Consider the following 17,198-nt stretch of genomic DNA (forward strand, 5'->3'; position numbering starts at 1 on the left):
CCAATGCAGAAAATGTTCACATAAGTGATGCACTGTGGCAAGGCACCTTCTCAGTCTCCCCAGCCTCCACTGCTTTTAGCCCTGGTGAGACAGGCTTGGGTAATATGGTCCACCTTGGGACACAGGGGAAGTCTGTTCCTTCGCTCCACCAGTCCTTTTTAGTGTATTTTTCTCCATTGTAGGAGAGAACACTGCCTCTCCTCCTGGTGAGGCTCGCTGTCTTGCTGCTCCTAATCTCCTGGCAGCAGAGCTTCTTCTCTCCTTCCCCCCAGGGTAATGTTTAAAAAGGTCTCAGGCAGCCCCCTAGTTGGAATCAGCTGATCCTAATTAACCTCAGGTAGCTCCCTCTCAGCTGATTCTAATTGATACTTTGGTAACCCCTTCTCAGCTGAACCTGATTGACCCGTAGTTACCCCCCAGTTGATAGGGAGGAGGGCCTTTTAACCCTCTGAGACTGATTTCTACCCCTCCCTTGCAGCTGTCTGTTCTGAGTTTATCACAGTATTTACTGCCAATCTGGCTTAAGGTCTAAAGAAGAATTAAATATGTTATAGTCATTCAAATTCCTTCGTCCCACAACTGGTTCTGGTAAATGTATTGTGTTCCTCATTTTCCTCAAAGACCTCCTTCAAAGATGATTATGCCATTATTGTGCTGGCTCCGTCACTGTGTAATGAAAATAAACTGAGAAAATGAAGCTTCAGATGACTGACAGAATTTTGCTTCAAGAGTAGGAAAAAAGAACCTGTCTCCTAATTCTTTAGAAAACTGAAGCCATTAACATTTATTGTTAGACAGGCACAAGCCACAGACATAGGTTCTGGATCTGAATTTGTCAATCTTTCTTACATGGTTACTCATCACTGCCAAAAAAGCTTTATTATGCATTCTACCCTTTTATAAAATAGCTTTGAGAGGGCTGAAATTTTTGTCTCATATAGTGACGTAGAAGTGACAGAGTTAAATAATTACTTCTATAGGGAAACCCCACAAAATGGGGATGGAAATTGGAAATTTCCACTCATATTGTTTCAGTGTCATTTTCCCAATTGGGAAGAGGAGGTGTTCTTTGCCCTTCTATGGAGGAGGGAAGTATGACTTTGCAAACTTACAAACATCCTGAGATCCACTGGGAAAATTCTGATTCAGGACCAATCGGGCTAAACATTTTTAATGCCTGTATTAGATAATTGTATATTAATCCTCTAATAAGCTGTATTTCCCCTTTACCCAACTTCTTATCCTATCTGTGATTTATGATTCCAGTAGAAAGGAGACTAGCACACACTATTATGTCCAGAGCATTCTTTCTGCAATCTCTAGAGCTACAGAATTTCTGTTAACCCAATGGGGATTGAGGAATGCATTTTTAATAATTGAAAAGTAGGTTTCCTCAAAAGTTTGATACAGTTTAGAAATATATGGAGCCCTATGTAAGCGGTCTGATTGCACACATTAAGCTGTAACTTAGGTTAACAATTCTGGCCATCACTGAAAGAGCTGTCACTGACAAAAAAGCAAGTATAGGATTGGCACCACGACTGGTATTATTTGTGTCCCAGCTGACAGTTACATATCACTCTTACGGGTGCTAATTCTCACTTTTTGTGATGGTTAGTTTTGATTAGACAATTAGGTCACATTATTTCTGTTCCCATCAGATGCAAACACTTGTGTCTTAGAGTGCAAAATTTGCTTTCATGAAAATTTTCTAATATTTTCTTCAAAATCATTATTTTGTGTATATATCTGACAGTAAACTCATTCACTATAATGTTTGCAAAACGTGAACACAAAGGGGCATAAACACAGCGAAAGTAGAGTTGATGTTTTCATTTGGGAAAATATTCACAAAACACAAGCTTTAATCTAGGCTAGTGTAATTTTAAAAAAGATCTTTGTAATTCAAATATTAATACAAAATTTAGTATAATGAAAATATTGCATGATAACTGCTAATCCACCTAACATCATTGGGAAATATCCTTTTATTTCATTCACAGATAGTTGATACATTTGAAAAAGTAGCTACTTTAAGAAATGGAACAAAGATGGTCTTTCACAAAGTACACATATTACTTATGAGCTTTACTAAATATTATTTTGAAGACTTTCTGATTTACGTACATCTGCTCTGAACTTTCCCACATTTATCTTTTAGTGCCTGGTCTCCTCTTGCCACTCCTACACCTTCTTTGTTTTATCATTTCATGTTTAGTCATATCACAACTTGTGTTTTATATTTTCTTATAGCTGGAAATCCTGATCTTGCAAAGACTTTAGGCACTGTGAATAGTCCCATCGACTTCAATGTGACTACTCACTCTACAATAAGTTAAGCATGTGTATAAATCTTTAAGGGATTTGAACCACAGAATGAAAATGTTGATGTTTATGAGAAAATACACAATAAGCATTTACTGACATAAAAACAAAGAGTAACTGAATGATTAAAGACCAGCATGTATACAGCAACAACCTAATTCCAATACATCTGAAGACCTTCAACTGCTTTTTCAAGAGAGTAAAAATACAGAGGGTAGGCCTGAATCTCCACTGCTTTGCACTTTATTTAGTCACTTAGATGTGTGCAAACTGAGAGTACTAGTGTGGTTTGTGTGTGCAGTGTAGTTGTAGCCATGTCAGTCCCTGGATATTAGAGAGATAAGGTGGGTGAGGTAATATTTTTTAATGGACCAACTTCTATTGGTGAGAGAGTCAAGCTTTCGAGCCACACAGACCTCTTCTTCAGGTCTGGGAAAGGAACTCCCAGAATCACAGCAAAATGCAAGGTGTAACAGACATTGGGGTGGAGGGGAATCAATCTAAGTTAAGCAACTTCAGCTATGTGAATAACGTAGCTGAAGTCGACGTACTTAGATCTACTTACTGCGGTGTCTTCACTGTGGTACGTCAATGGCTGACGCTCTCCCATCAACTCTGCCTACGCGATAAATCAACCCCCGCTGGATTGATCGTTATCTGTAGATCCAGGGGGTAATGTAGGCAAGCCCAGGTTGTTTAACATAAATAGTTAGCACATACTGTAAGGGATCATTCAAGGTAGAGTGGCCCATTAATATCTGTAAGTGTGTAGGTGGGTGTGGCTCTCCCTCACTGTCAGTCTCTGAGGGAGACCACGCCCCTTTGCTGACACATTCCTGAAACCACAGTCTAAGTAAAGGGGGAAGTTAGAGGTTCCAACCCTTAGGCAGGGTAGCTGCAAGTGGTTTGGGGGGACCAGGCCCTCAGCCAAGGTAGGGGTAGGCAGAGGTGAACACCACCCCAGTCTGTCATCTTCGCTCTGGTGGGCGACAGACAAACAAAGGCCTCTTGGCCTAAGGAGGGGGAATACTGCCATCCCAAGGGGAGTGGAATGGCAGGGGTAGGGAGACACAGGCCCTTCTGACTCCACTGCATCCCAGGCCAGAGCCATAACAGTGGTAGAGTGGTCTGCCACTGGGTCAGCAGGGAATGTTGGAACGCTGCCTCCCCTCCCCAGCTCTGTCTCCCCTGTTGCGGGGGGTGGGGAGCTGGCATCTCCACTTGCTCCCTCCACATTGCACCCCTCTTTTTTTTTTTTTTCAAAAGTGGGCATCTGTCCTGTTTGCTCTTGCCACCTGATCAAGGCAGCAAGAGCAAATGGGACAAATGCCCACTTTTGAAGGAAAAAAAAAAAGTTAGGAGAGATGGGACAGGACTTAAAAAAGGGACTGTCCCAGCCAACACGGGATGTATGGTCACCCTAGCATAGTGGGCAGGCAGTCCAGATCAGCAGTCAAGAGTTTATACAAAGGTTCGAAAGCCAGGAGATCCAATCCAAGGGGAAGAAACTTGGGGAAGTTAAGTATGAAGCTGACTGCAAAGAGTTACAAAAGGACATCACTAAACTGGATGACTGGGCAACAAAATAGCTGATGAAATTCAATGTTGATAAGTGCAAAGTAATGCACATTGGAAAAGTAATCCCAACTAAACATACAAAATGATGGAGTCTAAATTATCTGTTACCACTCAAGAAAGAGATCTTGGAATCATCATGCATAGTTCTCTGAAAACATCTACCAAACACAGAGCAGTAGTCAAAAACAGATAAGCAATTATGAAATAGCAGACAAGGAGTTATTTGCCATCAAGGCAACATTTGAGAATTGGCAACACTACTTTGAGTGGGCCAAACATCCCATCCTAGTTTTAACTCACCATAAGAATCTAGAATATCTATGATCTGCCAAAGTGCTGAATTAGCATTAATTGTGTTGTACCCTATTCCTTTCAAGATTTGATTTCATAATCATGTATCATCCAGGCAACATGAATGGCTAGGCTGATGGCCTCTGATGAAAAGGGGAATACTATATACTAACCTCAAAGAACCGCCACCTTACATATTAAATCCAGACCATTTAATTTGTGGGTCTGTAGCCTCAGACTTCCTTACCATGCTTTGACCAGCTCTCCCTAATGATCCTTTTTTAAACTCATAACCTCATCCAAGGAGGGTCTCCCTAGTACCACCGTATGCCACTATTCCTGGGTCAATAACCTCCTCTATGTCAATGGCTCCCTCTATGATCCCAAGGGTTTCCCAAGATGGGAAGTGCTGTGCATACATCATGATATCCCTTAGGCAGGTGACTTTGGACAATCCAAGACTCTGTGAGTTGTAGCCCGCTCATTCTGGTGGCCACAAATGCAGGATGACATTTTGTCCTACATCAGGTCCTGCAACATCTGTGCTTGCACAAAACTCCTCCAGAGTAGGATTTTCAGCCTCCTGATTCCAACGTGGGATCCTTTCCTGGCCCTGGTCACATATTACCCCCGATTTTTATAGTGGAATTACCCAAATCTGAAGGCCTAACACCATACTAACTGTCATGGATCAACGCACCAAAAAGACCAATTTTGTACCATGCACTTGTGGAAACTACTGCATGCCTTTTAGTTACACATATTTTCTGCCTCTATGGCCTCCCAAAACATCTTGCCACAGACAGTGACTTCCAGGTCATATCCAGGTTCTGGAAGAATGGGTTTCCCTCCAAGATTTCCAGATCATGCATCCACCACACATGACCCTCATATGGATGGCCAATCAGAAAGGGTCACCCAGGTGCTTAAACAATAGATTGACAAGTAGGTAAGAGTGATGACTGTGTACTGATATACAAGTAAAGCATGCCTGGAATGCAAAGCGTAGAGGCTGAGGACTGTAAGATTTTAGTTTAGCCATACTAGGTCATAGACTTAAGAATGCTTGACATGAGTGGGTAACCTAGGAATAGCCATATGCCAGGAAGGTTAGAAGATGACTGTAAAAGATGGGCCAATAGGTGATGTTATGGAAAAATAGACAGCAATGTATTGTCAAAGACCAAAGACGCCTGATTGTAACATCATGGAATGTCCTGTTCTGACTGCAGGTTACCATGGACACATGTTGTGTGTAGATGCTAATGAGAATAAGGGGAACTAAGATAACAACAGATGAAAAATGGGGCACCCAAATATTCATGGGGTGTGGAAGTAGAGATAAGGAGAAGAGTGTTTGAAACCTTCAGGCATATGCACAGGGTGTTAAGTGTGGTCAGAACAACAGTATAAAAGAGCTTCCCTGGTTGGGTAAAAGTGGGAAGACTCCAAGGGAAGACCCATGGGAAACCCCAGCAGGAACCACCTCTACTCCGATTCAAGTTCAAGACCAAGACACACATCTCATCCATGACAGCCTAGACTTCCAAATGCACAGAGGGCCCCTATACTATCTGATTGATTGGGAGGGTTGTTGGCCCGAAGAATGCTTTTGGGAGCCAGCTCATCATGTGCACACCCCTGCAAAAATATGGACCTTCCACAGGAATCATTCAGAGAAGTCTGACCCAATGGATTACCCTAGGAGATGGGGTGGCATCAGGCACCACAGGTCTTGATCCCAGGCCTGCGCAGCTGCCAAGCAGGAACCTTACTCTGTATACCATCATGTTGCAAGAGCTGATGAGGGAACTGCTGCTAATACCCCCTCCCCCACCAGAAGCTACACCTGCTGATTCAGTGGGGTCAGATGACCAACAGCAGACGGCTGATTGGACCCAACTGATCATAAAGCTTCCTATTCTTGTCCCATCTCTTGTCTGAGCAACTAGTTGCTAGGCTTGTTGCTGCCCAGACTGCTGAGACCAAGTCCCCACCTCCTTGCCTTGTTCCTTTTTCCCATATTTGTCCCTATTCCTGTTACCACACCTTGTTCCCCATTGCTGATTCAAGCTGTGACCCTTGGCATGACTTCTGATTCTGACTCCCCCTTTGACCATTGGTGTGACTATGACCCTGACCCGACTCCTGACTCTCACCAGTAGGTCAGACAGCTCACATTATGGCCCTAACACCTATCATACTCAAAATGCAGTTTTCTGTTAGTCCCCTGGACGCACCCTGACTAGATTATAGACGCTCCTCACATCCAGCTTGGTGACAAACCAGGCCATTCTTACGAGCTCTGGGATCAGAGTAGTGTAACATTTTTGCATGGTAATTTTATTTAGGGCGCAGTAGTCCACATACAGCCATAAGGATTCAGCCTTCTTTTTTATGAAAATGACAGGTGCTCTGACTGGCGAGACAGACTGTCAGATAAAATCCCTCTTAAAATTCTCATGGATACATTCTAAATACAGAACTCCAGTGAACAAACTGAATTACCACAGTTTTTCCCTTCCGTTTCATAAAGCTAACTGTTTACTTTTAATCGCTAGGAACAAATACATTATCAAATTTCTAAGCTATAATTAGTTTCAAAAATAATTATAAATTCAATTTACTTTCCAATACCTGGCTGAAAGGTTATCTTTTTAACTACCTCCTTTAATTACAGTTGTGTAGTGTTTGTAAAGTGTCAGAATTTTAATGAGAGTTTGCTTTCCAAGAGTTCATAGAATTCCATTACCCCTTTCCTTTACTATCCCTTTTTGTACTAAGTTTAATCTTGCGCAGGTCACACTAACAATAGTCACTATAAACTCAACTAACTCTGCTGCCGCCATCACCCTGGGAAATTCATCAATGCTACAAACTACTGACCTTACCCTAAACCCATTTGATTGCAGGCCAGTTGGCTTAACTTTTCTTGCCACTCATCAGCACAAACATGGTAGTCAGTAGCTGACCTGTGAATAGTCAGGAATGCCAAAGAGCTTGTGTTTTTAGACAGGGTCACTGCAAAGAAAAAGAAAAGTAACGTAAGTATTTCTTCAGCAAGTTGGTATGCTATTTGTTACATTGTAAATATAAGAACAATTCCAAAAGTGTCCTCGAGTAATGCAAGATCCTGTTATTTTTTATCTCCTCTATACTTTATGAAGATTTAATTAACAACATAAGAACATAAGAATGGCCATACTGGGTCAGACCAAAGATCCATCCAGCCCAGTATCCTGTCTACCAACAGTGACCAATGACAGATGCCCCAGAGGGAGTGAACCTAATAGGTAATGATCAAGTGATCTCTCTCCTGCCATCCATCTCCATCCTCTGACAAACAGAGGCTAGGGACACCATTCCTTACCCATCCTGGCTAATAGCGATTAATGGACTTAACCTCTTTTAAACCCTGTTATAATCCTAGCCTTCACAACCTCCTTAGGCTAGGAGTTCCACAGGTTGACTGTGAGCTGTGTGAAGAAGAACTTCCTTTTATTTGTTTTAAACCTGCTGCTCTTTAATTTCATTTGGTGGCCCCTAGTTCTTATATTATGGGAACAAGTAAATAACTTTTCCTTATTCACTTTCTCCACATCACTCATGTTTTTATATACCTCTATCATATCCCCTCTTAGTCTCCTCTTTTCCAGGCTGAAAAGTCCTAGCCTCTTTAATTTCTCCTCATCTGGGACCCATTCCAAACTCCTAATAATTTTAGTTGTCCTTCTCTGAATCTTTTCTAATGCCAGTAGATCTTTTTTGAGATGAGGAGACCACATCTGTACGCAGTATTCAGGATGTGGGCATACCATGGATTTATATAAGGGCAATAAGATATTCTATGTCTTATTCTCGATCCCTTTTTTAATGATTCCTAACATCCTGTTTGCTTTTTTGACTGCTGCTGCGCACAATTCAAGAAGGAGGCAGCAGTGGCCATCAGAATCTAGGTAGTCCTAGACAAGACAATACATAAGATTACAAACAAGAAAGACATCCTGAAGTTTAGATCAAACCAAACTACTTTAATTCATCATTTGTTTATATGGGGATAGACTGATACCCTAACTCATGTTGAGTAGTACCTTAGTCCACAAGTAGTCCAGCTGAAATCTATGAGACCATTTGTGGGATAAGGTGCTGCTCAATATAAGAACAGTATCAGAATCTGGCCCTTGATAAATTTATATTGCTCCTATTATGACTATATCAAGTGTGTTTATAGAAATAAAAAACAATCAATAGCTATTGCCTACAAAAAACTCCATCCTCTTTTATTATCATCATCTCTTTCCCCACCCTGTTTATTGGCTTAATGTCTGCTTTGTTTTGATCCTGCACAAGAAAGTTTCCAAATGGCCAAAAATGCATTGAGGTAAACTAAGGTCCCCCTATAGTGCTACAGTTTGTAACAGGAACTCAAGACAGAAGGTTTTTGTGTGCATTTCTCCCCAAATACATACTGTTTTTATTTAAACTTTGTACTTCTCACTTATTCTTGGATTTCATTCATCCTAACTTAGTTATTAAGCATTTTTCATTCATACTACACTGCTTTTACCTCTCTACAAGAAAATTATATATTAATCTTTGATTCCTTCTTTTTGATACTTCAAACTCATATTTATAGGACATTTTGTGTCCACTGTCTAAGTAATTTTGATAGATGTGTGCACAATGTATTTTCTCAGCATTATGAATAAAGAATATTTGTTTCTCTAAACAACAGGATATCTTTCTCTTTTATAATGAAAATGTCATAAAACATCCGATTTCTTTGTGGTACTGTATTACATTTATACAGAGAACTAGATTAGCTTCAGTAGCATCACATATACAGTTCAGCCAATTGCTGTCTGGTGGAGGTAGGGTATATAGGCCACACACACACACACCCTGCTTCCTTCAAATATTGCTATCACTTATGTGGAACTTACATAATTCTTACTCAAAAAGTCATGCTTTAAGAACTCTTATTTTAATAACACATAAAAGCATGAGGCCTTTTTATGGGTGCTGGCACTGCAGGTGGGTAATAGTCAGGTTTCTCTGCTGACTGTCACCTTTCTCACTTCCAGTCTATTCAAAATGGAGCTGCCAGGCTTATTTTCCTCTCAGCACCATTTAAGTCAATGGGAATTCTGTCACTGAATTCAATGAGTACAGGATCAGTGCCCTACTCATTCTGCCCAGATCACTTCTGTATTTCAGTTTCTTCATTGCCTCTCTGCCTTCTTTTACAGCAGTCTCAAGACTCTACTCCTCACTTCAGAAGCTCTCCACATTTCCATTCAGTCAACATCACTTCTCTCATCTTATCCCCTCCTGAGCCTTGCCGTATCCATACACTTGCCATCTAACCCTCCCTCTTTCTCCTTTGCCCAGTACAGTTTGTACCGACTTTCATGCTTGCCTGGAACATGCTCCTAGTCCAAGTTCTTCCAGTCCCACTTTGGAAAAATGTTGTAAAAACTCAACTGTGTCATGACATGTACAATCCATAACATCACTTCCAGCCAGTGGCACAGATGAGACTTACCACAGTTCCATTCATCTGAGTTGTCCATACAGTCTAGCTGCCCATCGCACCACAGTTCACGTGGCACACAATCATGACTGGCACATTCAAGCTCATCTGCCTTGCAAAATGCTGCCGAGACAAACACAAATATTAAGATGATGATTTTAAATATGACTATCATAAAAATGCATACTAAGATTTGATTGGGTATAGGCATAGGGACAAGTTCAGAGCAGGTTCATGGAGCAGGGGGATAGAGTCAGCAGGCAGAAAAACTATTGGGGTGAGGAGGAGGACTCAGCTGAAGGGGATCTGTGGGAGGCCAGCAAAATCTGAGAGGTGGGAAGTTGATATCTGGAAATGGCATGGCTAGGGTACATGATTCAGTGCATCCTACTTACCAGGTTTCAACTATGGTCCTATCATTATAGCATTGGAGTCCCTCACAAACTTTAGGTGGAAACTTTTTGTTTCTCACTTTTTGCTGGATTGCACTAATCCTAACCCAGATAGTTACTCTGTGTTGATTAGCCATTCATCCTTTACCCTGAGATACCTAAAATTCGGAAGTATTGTCATTGTCATTTCAGAGATGGGAAACTGAAGCATGGAGTGGCTTGCTCAAGGTCACTGTAGCGGGGTGGTCACCCTACTCCAGCCCTGAAGGGGTTAAAGCAGCCCTGAAGAGGGCTGTGGCTGGAAAAAGCTGGGTTGATTGGAGAAGCAGCCACAGCTGGGACCAAGCCCTAATCAGGCCACGGCTGGCCCTATAAGAGGGCCAAGGGCCAGGGGCTGTAAAGAAACTCTCTCTCTAGCTTCCTTGAGAGAGAAGGACCTGGCTGCCTGGGAAGCTGAGAAGGGTACCTGAAGTGGAGCAGCGCTGGGGAAGGGCAGAGAGATCTGCAGAGCTCCAGCCTAGTAAACCCCAGGCTGCAGGCCAAGTTAAGGGCCCACTAGAGGGTACTAGGGCTGCCGGGGGACAGCCCAGATATAAGCAGAGGCAGCTGATCCAGCCCCCCGGCCGATGATGAATGGTTTACAGACTGCAGTCTGCCCCAGTGAACAGGGTCTAGATGAGGACTGGTAGTAGCCACTGAGACAAGGAGGGGATAGCGGGTTGGGGGTTCCCCTGGGCGGGGAGATGCAGATTGTGAGTTACTGCTGGGGGCAGAACCCTGATGTAAAGGGCACCGGGGTCCAGGAGGGATACGGGGGCCAGCAGCATGTGAGACACCAGCTTGCAGAGGGCACTCTGGCCTGGAAGAGCTAATTCCCAGGACGACCAGCAGGAGGAGCCACACTAGTGAGTCACATAGGTAGTCAGTGGCAGAGCCAGGACCTGAACTCAGGTCTCCTGCATCCCAGTCCAGTATCCACATGATCATCCGATGTCAGTTTGTACTCATGTACAGTCCCCATAAGATTTTACAGCTACCCCAGCCATCACAAAATCCCCAGGAAGGGCAGTCATGCAACATTACCAGCCCCAATTTATCAGGCTTTCCTTCTGAGGCCCCAGCGCAAGCTGACACAAAGAAGTATAATTAGCACCGTCATGAAGTAGCTATAGTGACTCCAACTCTTAGTTCTCATTAATTTTTGTATGTGTCTTATTAGTTTATAAAGTATATTACTGTACTTTAAGTCAGGCATTTATTTACAACACTAAGACCCATCTTAACGTATATCAAACAATCCACAATGAAAACCATAAAACTATGTAAACTGATACTGTCTGCTGTGACATTAACAACCATGTGTCTTCAGGCCTGGAACAAAGTATGTAAACTCATAAAAACAAGAACACACACACACAGACATATGCATGTACAAAATCAAAAACAAGCTAAACCAAACAACCATGCCTCGCATCATGCCTTGAAGCTCTCTAACTCTAGCTCTGGAAGGCCTCCATGGGGAGCAAATTCCAGAGGTAGAGAGCCATCAGCTGAGAAAGGGAAGAATATTCAAGAGGTAGAGAGTCCTCAACTGAGAAGCTCTAGTGCCATTCCTGAATAATTTATCCCCAGGGCTGACAGCAAGAACAGAGAAGAAGGATGGTGCAATGCTTAGGATTCTAGCCTGGGACTCAGGAGACCCAGATTCAGTTTCTTGAGGTCACAGACTTCTTATGTGACCTTTGGCAAGTCATTTAGTCTCTGTTCCTCAGTTCCTGTCTGTAAAATGCAGATAATAGTACCTCCCTATTTCACAGGGGCATTGTGAGGAAAAGTACATTAAAGATTGTGAGACATCATTCTACAGTTATGGGAACCATATAAGTAGCATAAGTACAGTACCCCAGCTGATCTGAAAAGCTTCAGTTGATTATGTAAAGATGAGTTGCTCTCAGTTATTCACATCTCAAAACATTCAGCACTTTAGAGACCATCTTGACTTGTGTAATCTGTGCATTAGCTTATGGGTTACACCAGGGGTAGGCAACCTATGGCACGTTTGCCGAAGGCGGCACGTGAGCTGATTTTCAGTGGCATTCCCACTGCCTGGGTCCTGGGCACCAGTCCGAGAGATCTTTATTTTAGTTTAATTTTAAATAAAGCTTCTTAAATATTTTAAAAACCTTATTTACTTTACATACAACAATATTTTAGTTATATATTATAGATTTATAGAAAGAAACCTTCTAAAAATGTTAAAATGTGTTACTGGCACGCGAAACCTTAAATTAGAGTGAATAAATGAAGACTCGGCACACCACTTCTGAAAGTTTGCCTGCTCCTGGTTACACTGAGTCCAAAACTAGCTAATATGCATTAAGATAAAATATAAGGGAGAAATGCAAGAAGCCGACAGGCCTAATCCTTTAAAATAGTAACTTAAGCAGTTAGCATAAGGATATGAACTTTGGTATAAGTAAATTGTTTCGCTTACCATACGTTAGCACTAATCCTAGGTCATAAAATGGCATAAGACATAATTTTGCAATAAATAATTTTGTTGACATTTTGCAGAATGCTGATGGGTAACTGCAAAAAGTCAGTTGATGCCAGTTTGGAGTATTTTGTGATAGTCACATCAGCAGATGCTTACCCACAGAATTATTACAGTAACCAATTGACATATATGCTAATGAGTGTGATATAATTAATATACTAATCCATAGATTAGAACAAGGAAACCCTAACATTATTAGGGTGAAACAGTTAGTTATGGGCAAAGGAGACTCATATTCACTCTTATGAATATTCATGACAGTCATCAAACCTTACAATAGGCCTGACCATGAGGTAGGCTGACAAAACCTCAAACCTAGCAATCATTATTAATTAAGGCTGTAAGTCTGTCACGGAGGTAACAGAAATCACGTATTTCATGACTTTCCATGACCACCATGATTTCTGCAGCAGCTGCACCCGTGGCACCCCTGGACCTTCCCCCGCACCCCTACCCCCCGCCCAGAGCACCCACGGCCGCCCACCCAAGTTTTAGTCAAAGTCATGGACAGGTCTCGGGCCTGTGAATTTTTGTTGACAGCCCATAATCTGTTCATGAATTTTACTAAAAATATTCATGACTAAAACGTAGCCTTAATCATTATGCAAGCCAGAGAGAAGACAGATGGTGATCCACAGGGGTCCTGTCTCATTACTTCTAGGTCTCCAGAAGAATGGTTGTGAGTATGTGCATGAGATGATACTGGATGTCAAATTATCATGACATTATTCATACTGTCATCTGGACTGGAACATTTGCGTGTTAACTAACTTTAGTAATACAAATCTTAAAAGAGCAAAAGATCTTTTCCAACCATGCATGTCAGGATTCCCAACTGAACAATAATTCTAATAATACTGGAATGGATCTTTGGACAAGAGCCTATCAAACCTCAGTGAGTTAAGTTATTAATTGAGAATTCTTAAGTAATCAATCCACCATCAATAAATCAGGCAATACTTGCACCTGAAAGCATGCAGGAAGTCAAAAAGAGATTTGAGCACTGATGCTATGTGCTCTTCTAGAGAAGAGCAGCTGCATTCTGTATGGCAAAACATGTGCATTTACCCTACACAGATGGTGCAGACACTGCCTCTTTAAACATCTGCCCCTTCCAACAAGCATCAGAGCTAGTCAGGAATTATATGTCAACATGTTTTTTCAACTGAAAATGTGGTTTCCACAATCGGGATGAAAACAAAAGCTGAAATATCAGCTTTTCCTGGGGGACAGAAATTCAGATTTTCAATGAGTTCAAACAGACACCATTCCTCTCTTTGGCAGATCAGATGGCAGAAGATGAGACCATAGAACTGGGTTTGATTAAAAGCAGACAAAACAGAGAACCATCAACATATACATTACATTGCAGCCAAAAACATTTCCCAATCTCCACTACTGACTTCACATACACATTGAAAGGATGAGCAACAAGATGGAAGCTTGTACAGCAGCTGCCACTCAGTAGCTCCTCCTCCTCCTCTTCCCATCCCACTGATAAGCTGTGTACTGTGAAAAGGAACTCATGTCAGTTCCTAGCTATCAGCTGAAGGAAGGTGGAATTTCTTAGTGGTTGCAGTATAGAACCATTACCCACGCCCCAATGGGGGTCGCTGGGGCATTCCTACACTCTTGTCTGCACTGCATGGGATACACTTGTATTCCTCTTGCACTCATTGCCACCTTGGATATGGTGAGAAGGAAGTGACAATGTAAACATGGGAAGAAAGGAGCAAAGGGAGCAGGGGGAGAAACAAAAGCCAAAAAGTCCTGGGATTGGGTAAGACAAGTGGGAGTGAAGAAGATCCAAGCAGCCATAGGTTATATGAAAGAGAGTCAAGGGGCTTAGAGGAAGAGACAGCAGCCAATGAGCTACAAATAAAAAACAGCAGACAAATGGACACGTGGAAAGAGACCAGACAGGGTGAGGTGGAAATATGGAGCCATAGCAGTGAGTAGTGGAACCAAGGAGAGAGATTATAGGATGGAGAGGGAGAACTTGGAGCAACAAGGCTCCAATGATAGGGAGCTAAGGGGAGGGATGAGGCCATTATGCCTTTAGGGGGCTGCTTCTACAGTTTGTCCAGTGCCCTCAAAATTCTAGATTCAGTCCTATCACCCTGGTTAAGTACTTACAGCAGTTCTTTTCATCCACCTTGTCAGGACAATCTGGAAAGCCGTCACAGATCATGGCGTGCTGGATACACAGCTTGTTCGATGGACATTCCCAAAGACCCCTTTCCTTACAACCTGGACACAGAGAACAAGAGCTTTGAGATATTTCATTTTAACATTTACATGCAATTAGAGCTATGTGAATGGCTGATTTTTCAGTTAGTTTGCAGTTCTGAGAAACAGGAAAAAACTGGTTCAGGTCAAATTTAAACAATTTTTTAAAAATTTTAGGTGAATTGTAAAAGTTGGAAAAAAATTGTTTCAGGTGAAGCTAAACATTTTGTTCAACCTGAAACTTGAATTGTCATTGGGTCAAAAAGAGAAAGCAAGTGAGAATGACTCTGTAACCCAGTGGTTAAAGGGCACTCAGCGGAGAGGGAGAACATTTGGGTTCCAGTCCCTGCTCCAATGACTCTTCAAGGATTTTTATACAAAGTAGAACAGCCTCAACTGGAGAAACTGATTTCAGAGTGGTAGCCATGTTAGTCTGTATCAGCAAAAACAACAAGAAGTCCTTGTGGCACCTTATATACTAACACATTTATTTGGGCATAAGCTTTTGTGGGCTATAACCCACTTCATCAGATGCATAGAAGAGAAAATACAGTAGGGCAGGTATAAATACACAGCACATGAAAATATGGGAGTTAACTTTCCAAGTGGGGGGTCAGTGCTAATGAGGCCAATTCAATTAGGGTGGATGTGGCCCATTCTCAACAGTTGACAAGAAGGGATGAGTATCAACAGAGGGAAAATTATTTTTTGTAATGACCCAGCCACTTCCAGTCTTTATTCAGGCTTAATTTGATGGTGTCAAGTTTGCAAATTAATTTCAGTTTTGCAGTTTCTGGAGAAACTGAGAGAGCGAGACTCCAGAATACCATTAGCTGAGTAGTACGGGCACTCCTAGGAGACCAGGGTTCAAGTCCCTGCTCCAGAGTAGCAATTCAAATGTGGGTCTCCCATATCTCAGATAAGTGCTGTAAACACTGAACTAAAAGTTATGAGGCCACCTCCTTCTCCTGTTTTGTGAATGGTGCCTGAATGTCCTTCTGCATCTAGCCTCCAAAAATCTAAATGTCCCATTTTGATAATGTCAAAACAAATTACTTTGACATTTCCAAATGTTTTTCTTTTTTCATATTAACCAAAATACCCTGCGGAAATCTACATGAATTGATGAAGTTTTGAATGTTGCCCCAGATCTACTGGGTTTTTTTCGTTAATGTTTCTGAAAAATTCAAGGTATGTTCAATTTTTAATATATATTTTAAAAATTATAAAAAATAATCATTCCTGGTGAGGGAATAGAAGCAAATTGTCAAAGTAAACTCTTATTCAAATAGGCATGAAATATACAATGTTCCATTGTTCTTTCTGTCCAATTACTCTACCTTATCCTTTGCTTATACTAGATCCATCAATTTAGGCCCTAATTCAGGAAAACATCATACCAAACTACTTCTGTCAAGTATCAGAGGGGTAGCCGTGTTAGTCTGGATCTGTAAAAGCAGCAAAGAGTCCTGTGGCACCTTATAGACTAACAGACGTTTTGGAGCATGAGCTTTCGTTGGTGAATACCCACTTCGTCAGATGCATGTAGTTGCTTGCATATATATACCTGCCCCTGGAAATTTCCACTACATGCATCTGATGAAGTGGGTATTCACCCACGAAAGCTCATGCTCCAAAATGTCTGTTAGTCTATAAAGTGCCACAGGATTCTTTGCTGCTGAAACTACCTCTGATATACATTACTAAGGATATGTGAGTAGTTCTCATCCTGGATTCCGCACAACTTAATTTAAAAGTAAAGGGCTATGTTCAAAATATCAACATTCAGCATACTCGTCTTTCAAAAATGGAAATACTGTCAACTTGTTTCTTTTGGTAATCTCCATTAAATACTATGAATATTTTTTCTTACAGTATTGATGCAGAGAACAGAAAGAGAGGTGGAGAGGAGCTAGCCATATTGGGCATAAGTACATTTCCTTGTTTGCAGTAATCTAATATTTTACCACTGCATCAAGTGGTTACACAGATTCACCCTTGCCAACTATATGAATCTACCTGATAATTCATTATTATGCAGCTAACACAGCCATTATCTCCTCCAGGTGACATTAATCAGTTGCACTGACTTCACAAAAAAAATCAGGATGATCTCTTGTAAAACTGGGTCAGAGTTTTTTTATATGTTTCAGAGCGGTAGCTGTGTTAGTCTACATCAGCAAAAAGAATGAGGAGTATTTGTGGCACCTTACAGACTAACAAATTTATTTTGGCATAAGTTTTTGTGGGCTAAAACTCACTTCATCAGATGAACGCAGTGGAAAATACAGAA

At 41.6% G+C, this 17,198-nt stretch overlaps 1 protein-coding gene across 1 annotated transcript in view; it reads right to left on the reverse strand.

The window, feature by feature from the left end:
• The window catches only part of CORIN (corin, serine peptidase), a 289,680-nt gene that overhangs the window by 36,049 nt on the left and 236,433 nt on the right, over positions 1-17,198 (reverse strand). The window contains 3 exon segments of the mRNA XM_030564547.1: positions 7,086-7,215; positions 9,740-9,850; positions 14,813-14,926. Of these exon segments, the coding sequence (XP_030420407.1) occupies positions 7,086-7,215; positions 9,740-9,850; positions 14,813-14,926 (355 nt within the window).

The sequence above is a fragment of the Gopherus evgoodei genome, chromosome 5, assembly GCF_007399415.2.
Source record: "Gopherus evgoodei ecotype Sinaloan lineage chromosome 5, rGopEvg1_v1.p, whole genome shotgun sequence".
Lineage (NCBI taxonomy): Eukaryota > Metazoa > Chordata > Testudines > Testudinidae > Gopherus > Gopherus evgoodei.